This window comes from Leptodactylus fuscus, chromosome 1, assembly GCF_031893055.1.
Source record: "Leptodactylus fuscus isolate aLepFus1 chromosome 1, aLepFus1.hap2, whole genome shotgun sequence".
NCBI classification, from domain to species: Eukaryota; Metazoa; Chordata; class Amphibia; order Anura; family Leptodactylidae; genus Leptodactylus; species Leptodactylus fuscus.
In genome coordinates, this window is record NC_134265.1 from 325,888,421 (window position 1) to 325,902,144 (window position 13,724).

Genomic DNA, 13,724 nt, shown 5'->3' on the forward strand with positions numbered 1-13,724 from the left:
GGGGTCTTTTCAGATGCCAGAGTATAATAATCGGAGACCCAGGAGGGGATACAAACAAACACTGCTATTTACATCTCCTGGGCTCTGGGCGCACTCCGGGCTGATGTTGGCCATCTTCAATGATGGAAGAGATGTCACTTGAGCCAGGGCTTGCGTTGCGACGCATAAAGACGCAAAACCCGGCCCACGTGATGTCACGAAGTCGGCCTGAAGCCTGCCGGACCCAGGAGAGGTAAGTAACAGCGTTTTTTATGTTTCCTCACCTATCGTGGGCCTCCAATCATTATACTTGTGGGTCTGAAAATGATTGTGTTTGTGGGGATTGCGGGCCTGTGGCCTTACTTACCGCTCCCGGCTCCTACTCGCAACCGCCGCTGCAGACGAGTAAGCCCTGGCAGCCGTGAGCAGGAGCCAGGATCAGTAAGCAAATGGGGCCTGTTACCTGCTGGAGTTACTCCTGCAAATAACGGTCTATTAAAGAAAAAAATATCCAGCTGCGGATATTTTTTTTTTACTTGGATATAATTTTTTATTTTAGCTGGTCTTTTTTATAGAAAGAAAAAAAAAAATCACGTTATTCAAATTTTTAAAATTTTTACATTTTAATTTTTCTCAACAGCACAACACTGAAATAATTTTTAAAATGACTTCCATTTTCCACTACAGTTGTTTTTATATACGGGATAAATATTGTAGTTTGGAGTTGTTGAGGCTGTTAGTAAAGGCTGCAGTGTGATGTATGGATGGCAGGTATCATTTTTAGTTTCTTTTGGTTTTATTTTCTCTATCTTACACATTGGGGCAGATTTGTTAAGACTGGCGTTTTGTACACCAGTCTTAATAAAGGCTCCGACTGGGGTAAGGAACACCTGAATTATCAAGGCGCTCCAGCCTTTCAATCTATCCATCTGTGAGCTGGTTCGGTATGCTGAGTTCTGGTGACAGACTCCCTTTACAAGGAGAGGAACATTAGGCAGACAGCCACAGCAGTGTCATAAAAAGTTAAAGGGGTATTCCAGCCAAATGGTCACCTATCCACTGGAGCAAATGCTTGGCTTTTTTCATCAGTGCCACAGACACTAAATGGAACAGCGGTCAAGCGGGTGCCCTATTTCTGTATTCAAATTCCTCTGACCAATTATCATTATTGCGATCGGTGGGGGTTCCAGATGTCTGACTCCAACCAATCTTATCACTTATGCAGTGAATAGGTGATACATGCTTTAGGCTTTAATATTTTATAGGGGTTTTCCCTATCCAGGTCTCAGCTATCCTCAGCAGCCCCATTGCTATGGACAAAGCATGCATTTCCAATCATGGCTTCATTTACTAGGTAACAACAGAGTCCCGTTCTCATGATCAGTGGTCAGACCACCACTGATATGCAACTTGCCTCGAACAAACCCTTTAACGCTATTCACTCCTCAGCCTGGGGCATACTAAATAATCTTGTAATTGTCGCGAGAATCAGAGAGAAGAATTTTAAAGGGAACCTGTTACCCATAGGTCCTCATGGACCGGGGGGGTTAGTGTAACAAATCACCTTAGTGCCATCCATACCCGTACTAAAAATATGAAGCCTTTATACTCACCTCGGAGCTCAGGCACATGCACAGTGAAGCCGGGGTATATACGTCCTGACCGAAACTGGGTGGATCCCTTTATACTCTATGGGGTCTGTGGGTAACCACTTTTTAAGCGGATAGAGTTTCTATTTTTCAGGTCCCCAAGAACATAAAGCCAAACACTAGTGTGAACCTATTATCGGTAAGTCCTTGTGTAGTAGGAAACTGGAGTACCTGGAGGAAACCCATCCAAACATGGCGAGAACATACAAAAACTCCTCGTTTGTTGCATATTTACTTCCTTAGGAATCAATCACGGTTTTTATTCATAAATTCGAGGATCTTTACTGCTTCCGACTGATCCTGACCGTCAGTCATTTATGAAGAAATTAGTGCAGGAGTCTGAGATGTAGTCATAGTCAGAAAAAAATCTGGGAGTTGGAGTCAGAGTCAATGCTTTGGCCTACCAAACCGACAGCCCTGATGTTAAGAACTTTTGTGAGCTGCACTAATGGAATTTTACGGTTAACTGGCTATGCTTTAATACAACACTGGGTCACTTTATAAGTACATAGTGGCGAAATGACCGATTTAAGTAAAAATACATCGAAATAACAGAACAGAGAGACTGGTCTGAAACGATTCATGGGACGTTTCGTGTGTATCTGTAGAGTCATTCTTCTACGGCTCTGTTCCATTAGCTCCACAGCATCCTAGTGGTTTATGATTACACCGAGGGTGTAGGATCATTGTTAATTTCCTCTTTTACTTATTTCACTTATTTTTTTTCCCACTTTCTCTCTCCAGGGGACATGTGCTCTGAAAATTGTACCTGTGGTGTTGATTTCCCAAAAAATCCTCCACTAATTACTGTGATTTTCACATCTGACCCAAGCCACAATGCCTGGAAATGAGAAGCCGTCTCTCCGGAACAGCTGGGGATCTACAAACAAGGCCGTTCGCAGTGCTGAACTGGAAAGCCAGGTCAAGACAGCTTTACTACATCTCTACATAAATCCAAATTATATTAATATTAAACCTTATTGCTCCTTAAAATGGGAGTCTTACTTAGCGACGTACGTCGGATTTGCAATAAAGTAAAAGCGCTCAGGCATGCAACATCCTGGCTGGCGCATTTTATGCTTCTTTTCCTCTGTAAGACATTTTACAAGCATTTTCTCCCAAAACTAGTCTAGAAAGAATAAAAGACTAATGTGCAATTAATATCTCTTTTGTGAGTAGGTTGTTATAAAAGCGGAGCTAAGTGGAGGAGACTGAGTGCTTGTCGTAATGCCGCTGTTGTTAAAGGAGGTTTATGGGGCAATCTCTTACAGAATTCTTAATGGTGGATATACATGACATTTTATGAAAGTCCAATCTTAAAGAAGAAAAGGACTACGTAAAGTTATACAGAGTATATAAAGAGACAGGGCTGCAGAGAACGCAGAAGGACTTGGAATTGGAAATGGTGAAAGTGACTTTATAGATAAGAATGAATAGAATGGAATGAATACAGTCCCTGACAAAAGTTCTGTCACTTCTCCATGTTGTGGAATCAAAAGCTTCTACCCTGACTTTAACTTCATCCGTTGGTTTTAGAAATCACTCATATGAAAGCTGAAACCCTCCCAAATGTTTTTTTGTAAAGAAAATAAATTGGTTTCACCGTCGAAATATTGATCATTGAATGGACACAGAAAGGTCAGATTTTGGCAAAACAAAAGTTTTGTCGCCCATATAAAGTAATGTGAAAACCAAACCAATAATTCAATTCAAATACAAAGATATGTTTCCTAACATTGGTGAATGAAGTTGTGGTGCTATTAGAGCCATATTTAATATTTTGTGTGACTTCCATGAGCTTGAAGGACGGCATCCATGCGTTTCGACAATGACTCATACAAGTTATTGATGAAGTCGTCAGGAATATCGAAGAATGCAGTCTTACAGCCTCTCAGAGTTCATCTAGGCACACACTCTCCCTAATGTGTACGATTATCCCCTGACCCTGGTCTATAGTCTCTCACTCTGCAAAATCAGTATCCCTGTGCTATGCTGAGGAGGTCCAAAAGACCGAAACAGCGCTGTCCATAGCTGGGAATCTGTTCCTTTTGGAATAGAAATACTAATTTGGCAATTAAATCCACATCATGTTAGTAGGCTTATTAATTGAGTCGTGCATTATGTTAAGGAAGCTGCCCTCTAGAGGGTAGCATAAAGAGGCACTGTTCTCCTAATTACATCCTGGAGAATAGATTTGCATATTTTTTTACCCAGAGTTCATCTAGATTCTTTGGTTTTGTCTGCCAAGCTTGTATTTCATTCTACCCCAAACATGTTCAATGTCTGGTGACTGAGCTGGCCAGTCCTGGAGCACCTTCAGCTTCATGTAGAGATGGATGTATGAGATGGAGCACCATCCTGCTGCAAAATTTGACCCCTTTTATGATTGGGAATGTAAGAGGAAGCTAATACTTCTTGATATTTTAGGCTATTGATATTGCCTTCCACTTTGCCAATGTTTCGCACACCCGCATACTGAATATAACCCCAGACCATGATCTTTCCACCACCATATTGTTTTCTGGGTGTATTTTGGATCCATACGGGCACCAGTAGGTCTCCTGCAGTATTTGCGGCGGCTGTGATGTAATTCAATTGAAGATTCATCTGAGAAATCCACCTTCTGCCACTTTTCCAGCGTCCATCCATTTAGCAGGCTGTGGGCCTTTAATTGCCTTTTGTTTAGTGATGGCTTCTGGGCACTGATTCCACCGTGGAGGACATTTCGAGGAAGAATCCTACAAACTGTTATAGTTGACACAGGGACTTGAGGTGACCAGGGCTGTTGGAACTCTGCTGCAGTGGAAGAGGGGCTGGTTTTCATTTTCTAACCAACAAACGTTCCTCCTGAGCCATTATCTTGCAGGGTCTGCCGGACCTGGGCTTGTCAAAAACATCTCTAGTCTGTTCAAATCTTTTTTTAATTTTTTATACTTAATGCTGAGACACATTAAAGGTGCAGCCACCTCTGCAGTGGATCTGGTCTTCAGCTTCTTGATATCAAGGCTTTGGTCACAGGGTTCATTTTTGACATGTTGTCACAGGTGAAGTTGAGGTGAAGGTCTGGGGTGCTGGAGTTCTTTTTATACACACCCACTAATTAACCGATCAATTATTGAGCACAGGGGAGGCTGTAGACTAGGATTGGGGGCATCACATGACAAGGCGACAAAACTTTTGTCTGGCCAAAATCTGACCTTTCTGTGTTCATTAAATGATCAATATTTCACCAGTGAAGCCAATTTGTTTTCTTTATAAAAAACACATTTGGGAGGGTTTCAGCTTTCATATGAGTCATTACTTAAACCAATAGATGAATTTAAAGTCAGTTTATAAGCTTTTGATTCCACAACATAGATACATGGGTGATATTGTGTCCCACGGACCTTTCACGCCAAATAAGATAAGATAATTCTTTAATAGTCCCAAAGTGGGGAAATTTCAGTATTACAGCAGAATAGTAATACAGATACAGGAAAACACACAGTAATATATTACAGACGTAGACACACATATGCTGAGAAGAGAAGATATGCTAGGAGTCCATAGCAGCAGAGTAAGAGAAGAAAGAAAGACTTCAGAGTCATTCAGTTGGAGTGAAGCAGACGGTCGCTGACAGTACTGCCAAGTGTTATCATGGTCTCATACATGGGGTGGGATTTGTTCTCCCGCATGCAGCTCACCACGGACAGTATCCTTCTGTCACCCACCACCTGTACTGGGTTCAGGTAAATGTTTGCAGCAATCCTCATTCTGCACCTCGATCGCCCCATTGTTAATAATAACTCTTTCCAGTTTTCTAGCGCAAGTTAGAAAATTAAAATCTACACCAAACCTAGGTTGTGTAGATCTCTAATCTGGCATATCAGTGTGTAACCTCTTTATGAAGAGACCAGACTCATCCATGCCCATGCCGGCGCATTTATTAGGACTGGCATATGAAATGCCAGTCTTATTAAATCTAAATCTGCCCCTTTGTGTAAAAAAGGAGTGAGAAGAAATATATACCTTTATAAGTCTTCTCCGCACCACCGTTCGGTAGAAATCCAGGTTTTCTTCTGTAAGCAGATGAGTTCTCTCGCAGCACTGGGGGCGGTCCCAAGCACTCAGACATCACTGGGGGCGTCCCCAATGCTGCGAGAGAAATCTCCAGCGCCGCCTCCATCTTCTTCTGGAACGGCCTCTCCCCGTGTCTTTTTCTGTCCTGGGTTTCAATCTTCTAGGCCTCAGGCAGAGCCAACTGTGCATGCCGACAGCGTGGAGAAGACATCTAAAGGTATGAGAAGAATAGCCTTTCTTAAGGCTATTCCTACGTGTTAGTGAGAAAAAAAGGGTATCCAACGATAGGATCCCTTTAAAAAGTGGCGAGCAGGACAGTAAATATGCAAAATAGTGCGTTTTTGCTGCAAATCAGGGCTTTACGCCAAAGATATGACATTCTGACACCAGTTTTCTAAAGTAGGCCCAAAGGGGGAGAGAGAAACAAGATAAAAACTGACAAAGAGAGAATGTAAGAGACGAAAGAAAAACAGAAAAGAAGAGAGAAAAGTCAGACATAAAAGATAAGGCGGACAATAGGGTTAGGTACAATGTGATCACTAATACTATAGACTCTCCATTACCATACCTGTGTTCCATAAATATATTTATCCAGCATTTTGCCACCTATCGTTTGTCCTCCGATGTCCCACACTTGAAGAGTAACATTTAGATTTCCTAAAAAGAATAGAATACAAGTCACTTTTAATACGGAGCCTCCTATTCTATTATACCTCATAGAACAGAGCAGTACAGAAGTGCCATCATGGCCCCTCGTGTTACAATATTACTCGGTTCAGGCCACCATTGTAAGTTAAAACCATAACTGTATGGAACGTTAGTAATTGGTTCCAAAGACCCCAAAATGTCACCAGAAATATGATCATGTTCTGTGTTTAGGATCCACTTCCAGCTTTTGCCCCTTTTGCATATCTTCCTCCCAGTCTTCCAAAATTCATAACTTTTTTATTTTTCTGTTCACATAGCTACGTGACGGCTTATTCTTTACGTGATGAGTTGTACATTCATTTGCCACCATGTTTTCATTAACTTTTATTTACGTTACATTTTGGGGGGTCCATGTCAATTTTTATTTTTTTTCACAGCATTCACAACCACTCGGACCACGCGATCTTGCCCCCAGACTCCCTGGATGCTGTGTTCACTATTGATCACAGCATCCAGGGGTTAATCTGTGGGAGCATCTTCCGACTCCAGTGGCTGGCCCCGCCCCTTGGCTGTGTAATACAGCCGAGAGCAGGATGTAATGCCGCAGGTACAGGTGCATTACAGCACCGTAATAGTACTGAGCAAAGTGAGAACTACATACATACTACGACGTACTATTACGGCGCAGAGCGGGAACAGGGTAAAAAAACATATATGAAGGGGTTTTCCTATGAATATAATATATAATATAATTTGTAGTCAATTAAAGTAAACATTTTTGCAAATATAAGTAATTTCAAAATTTTGAAAGTTTTCTCTAACCATCTTAGTAGTGAAAAGCTTAGGTTACCAAAGGATATGGCCATGAATGCAGGAACTTTCTATTGTCTGAGACTCGTTAGAAATCCAGCCATGATGTCCTTATTGTGTCCGGGTTATCTCCTCATACATGTAGTGTCCTCCTGATAACCAGCCATGATGTCCTTATTGTGTCCGGGTTATCTTCTCATACATGTAGTGTCCTCCTGATAATCTGTCCACAATAAAGACATCATGGTTGGGTTTCTGACAAGTCCCAGACCATAGAAAGTTCCTGTATTCACGGTCATATTCATTGGTAACCATTTAAGAAAACAAATGTCACCACTAAGATGGTTAGAAAAAAAATCTATAAAACTCTGCAAAATTTTTATTTTACTTCCAATTGACCATAGAAAGTTCCTACATTTATGGCCATATCCATTTGCAACAGATCCAGAGAAACTGACACTACTAAGATGATTAGAGAAAATCTTTACATCTCTGAAAAATTTGTAATTATTTAATTTGCAAAAATATTTAATTTTTAATGGTCTACAAATTTATATATCAGGTTCTCATAAAATTCCTTTTAAACATGGATGAAATCTGAAGTGTGTGTATGAGGCCTTAGGTAGCTTAGAGAGATTCAGCACTATAACGTCTGGTCTCTAAACCTAAATATATATAATACGCACGTAACCAAACTTGCATATACTTGACATAAAATATGGAATCAGATAGTTTATAGTCTACCAAACTGAAACGATTCCAGCTACACAGCAAAAATAACCATCAGAGAAAATACACTGAAGTTGGGCTTGTGGACAGGGTACATCTGATTATTTGTATAAAGCCACCCTGAAATTCAGTCAGTAAACTCGTAAAATTATGCTAGGTTCTTTGGTTAACCTAAAATTTAAGTGCTGCATGGCCAAAATGTAAGTGAAAACACGCGCCTGCCCACTTCTAGCACGGAGGGCTTAAAATATCTCCTGCACAGTGGAGACCTTTCTGCTGGCTTATACCCACAAACTTCCTGGAGGTATTTGGTCTGTGAAGCTAACAAATCTCTTTCTGCAGTCCCCGATTCAGTGGTCCAGCGTACGAGGCTATAAAATGTGCACAGTGAATGCATCTAGACTACACAGTCCGGCGGGTTACAAGCATTCCAGAATAGGCCGGTATTTGCCCTGTAATGGTCTCCAAAAATATTTATGTGATTTGGGTTAAACATTGCAGCACAATTAACGCCTTCAGCATCTGCGACATTTCTTCAGCAAAGCGTTGTGGGACCCTCCTGTGCTCCTGGTACACTCTGGGAAAGATGGGGCCGGGGATTAAAAAAAAAAAAAAAAAAAAAAAGACAATGGTCCTAAATCACAATGTGTATAAACGTAAAGAACAAGGATACCGGTCGATGGTAAAATCTGCCTGGAATAGTATAGAAAAAAATTGGGAAAAATGTAATAGTTAGCTACTTGGATGGAGATCCTCACTTGCATCAATTTCTAACAAACCTCAGGGGGTAAAAAAAATATATATATATATATGTATATAAAATATTATTATTATTATCAATAGAGATTCTGTAAGTGCCCCTAACAATGAAAAAAATAAAAATTGAAAAAAAGCTCTAGGTCCCAAAAATTTTATTTAAAAAAACGTAAACACAAAACATTTGATGACAAAATAAATTTATCATTTAATATAGTGAAACTTCTTTGAGACAACCGCTCAAAAATCGCACGAGAAATTAGTCAAAGAAGATGGCTAGTATGGAAAACGAAAAAAAAAGAAAATGTAGTCTGGGTAAGGAGGCGGTCTTCTCAAAGAGGTGGTCTTTTGGAGAGGTTTCACTGTATTTAATTTATTTTATTTCATAATATTCTTAGACTTAAAGGGGTTTCCCATGATCATAACCATATTTACATTTGAAGACAATTAAAAATTATACATTTTTGCAATTGGAAGTAATTAAAAAGTTTGCAGAGTTTTATAGATTTTTTTCTAACCATCTTAGTGGTGACATTTGTTGTCTTAAATGGTTACCAATGAATATGACCATGAATACAGGTACTTTCTATGGTCTGGGACTTGTCAGAAACCCAGCCATGATGTCCTAATTGTGTCCGGGTCATCAGGCAGTGACACCACATGTATGAGACGATAACCTGACCACAATAAGGACATCATGGCTGGTTATCAGGAGGACACTACATGTATGAGACGATAACCTGACCACAATAAGGACATCATGGCTGGTTATCAGGAGGATGCTACATGTATGAGAAGATACCCCGGACACAATAAGGACATCATGGCTGGTTATCAGGAGGACACTACATGTATGAGAAGATAACCTGGACATAATAAGGACATCATGGCTGGATTTCTGACAAGTCCCAGACCATAGAAATGTCTTGCATTCATGGTCATATCTATTTCTAATCGATTAAGATTAAAGACAATAAAATCTTTAAAACATTGCAACATTTTTATACTATTTGCAATTACTGTACTAGAATTGCAAAAATATTTAACTTTTAATCGTCTAAAAATTTAAATCTAGTTATATTCAAGAGGAACCCCTATAATAATATTACTACGGTAATTATTATTATTACTACAATATATTATTTTTCAGTCTTTGTTCTATTATGTTAAAAATACATAAAAGAAAACTACTTTTTTTTGTGCGATTCTTTAATTCAAGTGTTAAGTTTTAATAAACGATAATTTATTACAGTCGGGATAAAATATTAGTAACATAGGTGTCGTACATAACTTTTCTTAAGGAATATTGAACAGAATATTTTGAGCGGAAATGTCATACAATTTATTTGCTACAAAATAAAACCTCTATAAATTTCCTTCATCTGGCATCCATAGGTCCAGAGCGAGGACAAGTTATCAGATATTTTGGTAATCAGCCATAAAAATGCATAGGATGGATTATAAGCAAGTCCAATATAAAATTGTGAGCACAAGACTGACTTCTGTCATTTTAATTTTACCATTTACCGTTATGATGAGCTCTTCCGCCACTCCCAGGTTGGTGGTGGACCAGTCTGGGGGCCAGGCGCTGGTTCCAATCACATACCCTTGTCACAAACAGAATCTGAGGGAAGTAAGAGCTGAAATGTGTTGAAACACTAGCATTTTTTTTTGTGTCCTCCATTCATTTCAATTTGGGGTTTGCAAGGCGGGACCTGCCTGAAGATAGGTCATGATGTTTCATTTTTCCCCTCTGAAATCCACATGGCAGTCAGTGATGGCCACTGTTTTTGTGCTGGAAAAAAACAAAACAAAAAAGAACTAACTGGCTCTATCTTGGCATCTTGGAGTTTCCTCGTCAAAAATAGCACTATAAACCTTGATGGGTGGTCAAAAACTGATAAGCCCTAAATAGTTAAACGCTATACCAAAAAAATACGTCAAGATCAACTTGATTTTAAGAAATCTAAAAAAAAAAAAAACATAATAATTTTTTATGCGTTCTTGCATCAGGGTTTTTTTTTCTGCTTCCATGTGGAAAACGCCCTTATGGTATAGAGCTGCCTTAGGGGGCGTTCACACTACCGTTGGTGTCCGATTGCAGTGTCCGTTGCTACTGTCCGTTCAAGATTTTAGCAACGGACACTAGCTTTGTCCGTTACAATTTCCATTCATTTAAATGGGATTTCATCTGTTGTCAGTTTGTGTCCGTTTGTGTCCTTAAGGGTCCGTTAACAACCATGTCCGTTTTTTCAAGCGGACAGAGAAATCACACATGCAAGATTTTTTTGTCCGTTTGAAAAAACGGACAGAAAGCGTCCGTTTTTTTTTTTTTTTTTAACATTGAGGTCTATGGGCAACGGACATATAACGTACAGTAACTGATGGCCATCAGTTACAGTCCGTTTTTTTCTGTCCGTTTATTTTCTGCACATGCTCAGAAAGCATAAACAGCAAAAAAGAAAAAACGGACAGTATAAAAAACGGACACCAACTGATGCTAACTGATACTAATGTGTCCGTTTTTTTTAACTGATCCATTAAATGGATCAGTTAAAAAAACGGACACATTAACATCAGTTAGCATCAGTTAGTGTCCGTTAATGTCCATTATGATAGGTGTCCGTTTTTTTTTCTTTTAAACGGACACCTTCATAACGGACACCAACGGTAGTGTGAACGCCCCCTTATTTATTTGAAAGGGAAAAAAAGGCTTAAAAACTGTTTTTTTTTTTACTATAATAATAAAAGAAATAATAATAAAAATAAATAATATAATTAAATAATAAAAATTATTAGTGGTTAGCTGCCTTGCAGCGCTGGAATCCTTGGTTCGAATCCCGCCAAGGGCAAAAAAAAAAAAAAAAAAAGTTTGAGTTTGTATGTTCTCCCCGTGTTTGCGTAGATTTCCATCCCATATTCCAAAGACATACTGATAGGGAAAAAAAATGTACATTGTGAGCCCATTGTGGGCTCACAATCTACATTTAAAAAAAAAATAAAGATAAATAAAAATTATTAAATACTACTACTACTACTACTACTACTACTACTAATAATAATAATAATAATAATAATAATAATAATAATAAAATACTACTGCTACTAATTATAATAATAAATAATTAATAATAATTATATACTAATAATCATCATCATCATAATAAAATAATAATTAAAATAAAAAAAATAAGAATATTAATAATAAATGTAAAATATAACACTTTATTTGCAATCTGTCTCAATTAATCTACTAGGATCTGGAACATCTTTCCATGCACAACACGGGCATCTCGTCTGCATAATAAAATTGACTTTGAAGCGTAAATTCCGAAGAAAAACAAAATGTAATAAAATGAGAAATTCTTTCCCTAAGCAGTCAGTATATGATGCATACATAGCTTGTAGGTGTCAGCCGTCCACTTCACACAGGTCGCTGATCCATACGCTAGCAGCTGTCCTCAGCTTCGGTTCTGCCCAACGTAAGATTTATTGGGCATCTTTGTCAATGTCCACAGGCAAACAGCATTTAGGGTAGAGCGGCCAGCAGAGGCGGGCGACTGAGGAAGAGCTGTATTAACCTGAAGTGCATGAAGCCGGCTCCAAATAGAAAGGATTCTCTATACTTCAAAAAGGATGTTTTCTACTTTCTTCCACTTGCCGCCTGAGCTTTACAGTTTTCACTAATGTCAGACTGATTTAGCCTGTGGCACGATGCCCGCGCTTTGCCATATGTTTATTTTGTAAGCTACATTCTACCTCGGTTTCTAGGAAATGCTAGGACATAATCCCTACGTGCCCATAATGACCCAGGTACCTCATTTACGTGACGGTGACTGGGAGTCCTCTTTATCGAGGGTATATAAGGATTTAGAGGTTCCAGCTCCTATACTTATGTATGCAGATGTAAGGGGGAGTCCGGCTAGAAGATTCACTAAGTAATACAAGTTGTTGTCAGGACAAACTTCACTGGTGGCTTGGGTGGTGTAAAACGAAAAAAAAAAAAAGTGATACTCATCTACCCCCCAATCCTTGGTCCGTGCAGCATGACCCCCGTTCCATACCGAATATGGACTGCCTGGGCTCAGGTGACCACTGCAACTGCACCCAGTTCTACACAGGGGCCAAGGGTGTAGGAGTCCACCGATCGCAGATTAATCACCTATTCTAAACACTCAATCATTTTCAGACCTGGACAACCCCTTTAAGAAATTCTCAAATAATAAAGGGTGCTCCCGAGACCACAGACTACGCAGCACCACTGCTGTGACCTGCTGCAGCTAGTTCAAGGGTCTGTCACTTACATGTTACAGTCACTTATCCCCTATACTGTGGGCAGGGGGTGTCTCTCGAAGAGAACAGAAGAATGGGGGTCCAAAAGTCCTCTTGAATCCTCCACATAGAAGTGAATGGAGTACCAGCCAAACAAGCACACTGGTGTTTCAAGGGGACTTTTAGATCCTCACTTTCTTGATCTTGGAACCCCATTCTCCTAATCGCTGTGGACCCCAGCAGTCAGATCTGCAGCGATGTGACACTTATCCCCTATACTGTGTTTGTAACAGGACAATCCCTTTAATATTGACAAGGTGTCATATTACTGCTAGTTTGTGAAGTATTGCAAGGTGCCATATATCTTGCAGAGATCTAGCTGGTGCACAGAGTCTTAAAGGGATTCAATCTTTAAAAAGCAATTTTTTCTCCCTAACATGTGGGAATAGCCTTAAGAAAGGCTATTCTTCTCCTACCTTTAGATGTCTTCTCCGCGCCGCCGTTCGGTAGAAATCCTGGTTTTCTTCTGTATGCAAATGAGTTCTCTCGCAGCACTGGGTGTGGTCCCCAGCACTCAAACAGCGCATGCCTGCGGCCATTTTCCTGTGGCCACTTAGACAGTAAACTAGTGTAAGTGGCCATTTTCTTGTGGCTGCTTACACAGTAAGCTGGGGTAAGCGGCCACAAGAAAATGGCCCGAGGCCTGATGGCATAGAGCCGACTGCCCATGCCTAGAAGTTTGAAGCCAGCGCCGGAAGAAGACGTGCAGAGGCCGTTCCAGACAAAGATGGAGGCGGCGCTGCAGACTTCCAGTCCTGTTTG

At 39.9% G+C, this 13,724-nt stretch overlaps 1 protein-coding gene across 2 annotated transcripts in view; it reads right to left on the minus strand.

Annotated features, from left to right (window-relative positions):
• Positions 1-13,724, minus strand: part of RAB28 (RAB28, member RAS oncogene family) — a 99,486-nt gene that overhangs the window by 63,627 nt on the left and 22,135 nt on the right. For both annotated transcript variants that reach the window (XM_075260929.1, XM_075260923.1), the window contains exon 3: positions 6,256-6,344. In XM_075260929.1, coding sequence (XP_075117030.1) covers positions 6,256-6,344 — 89 coding nt within the window. The remainder of the gene's footprint in view (positions 1-6,255; positions 6,345-13,724) is intronic.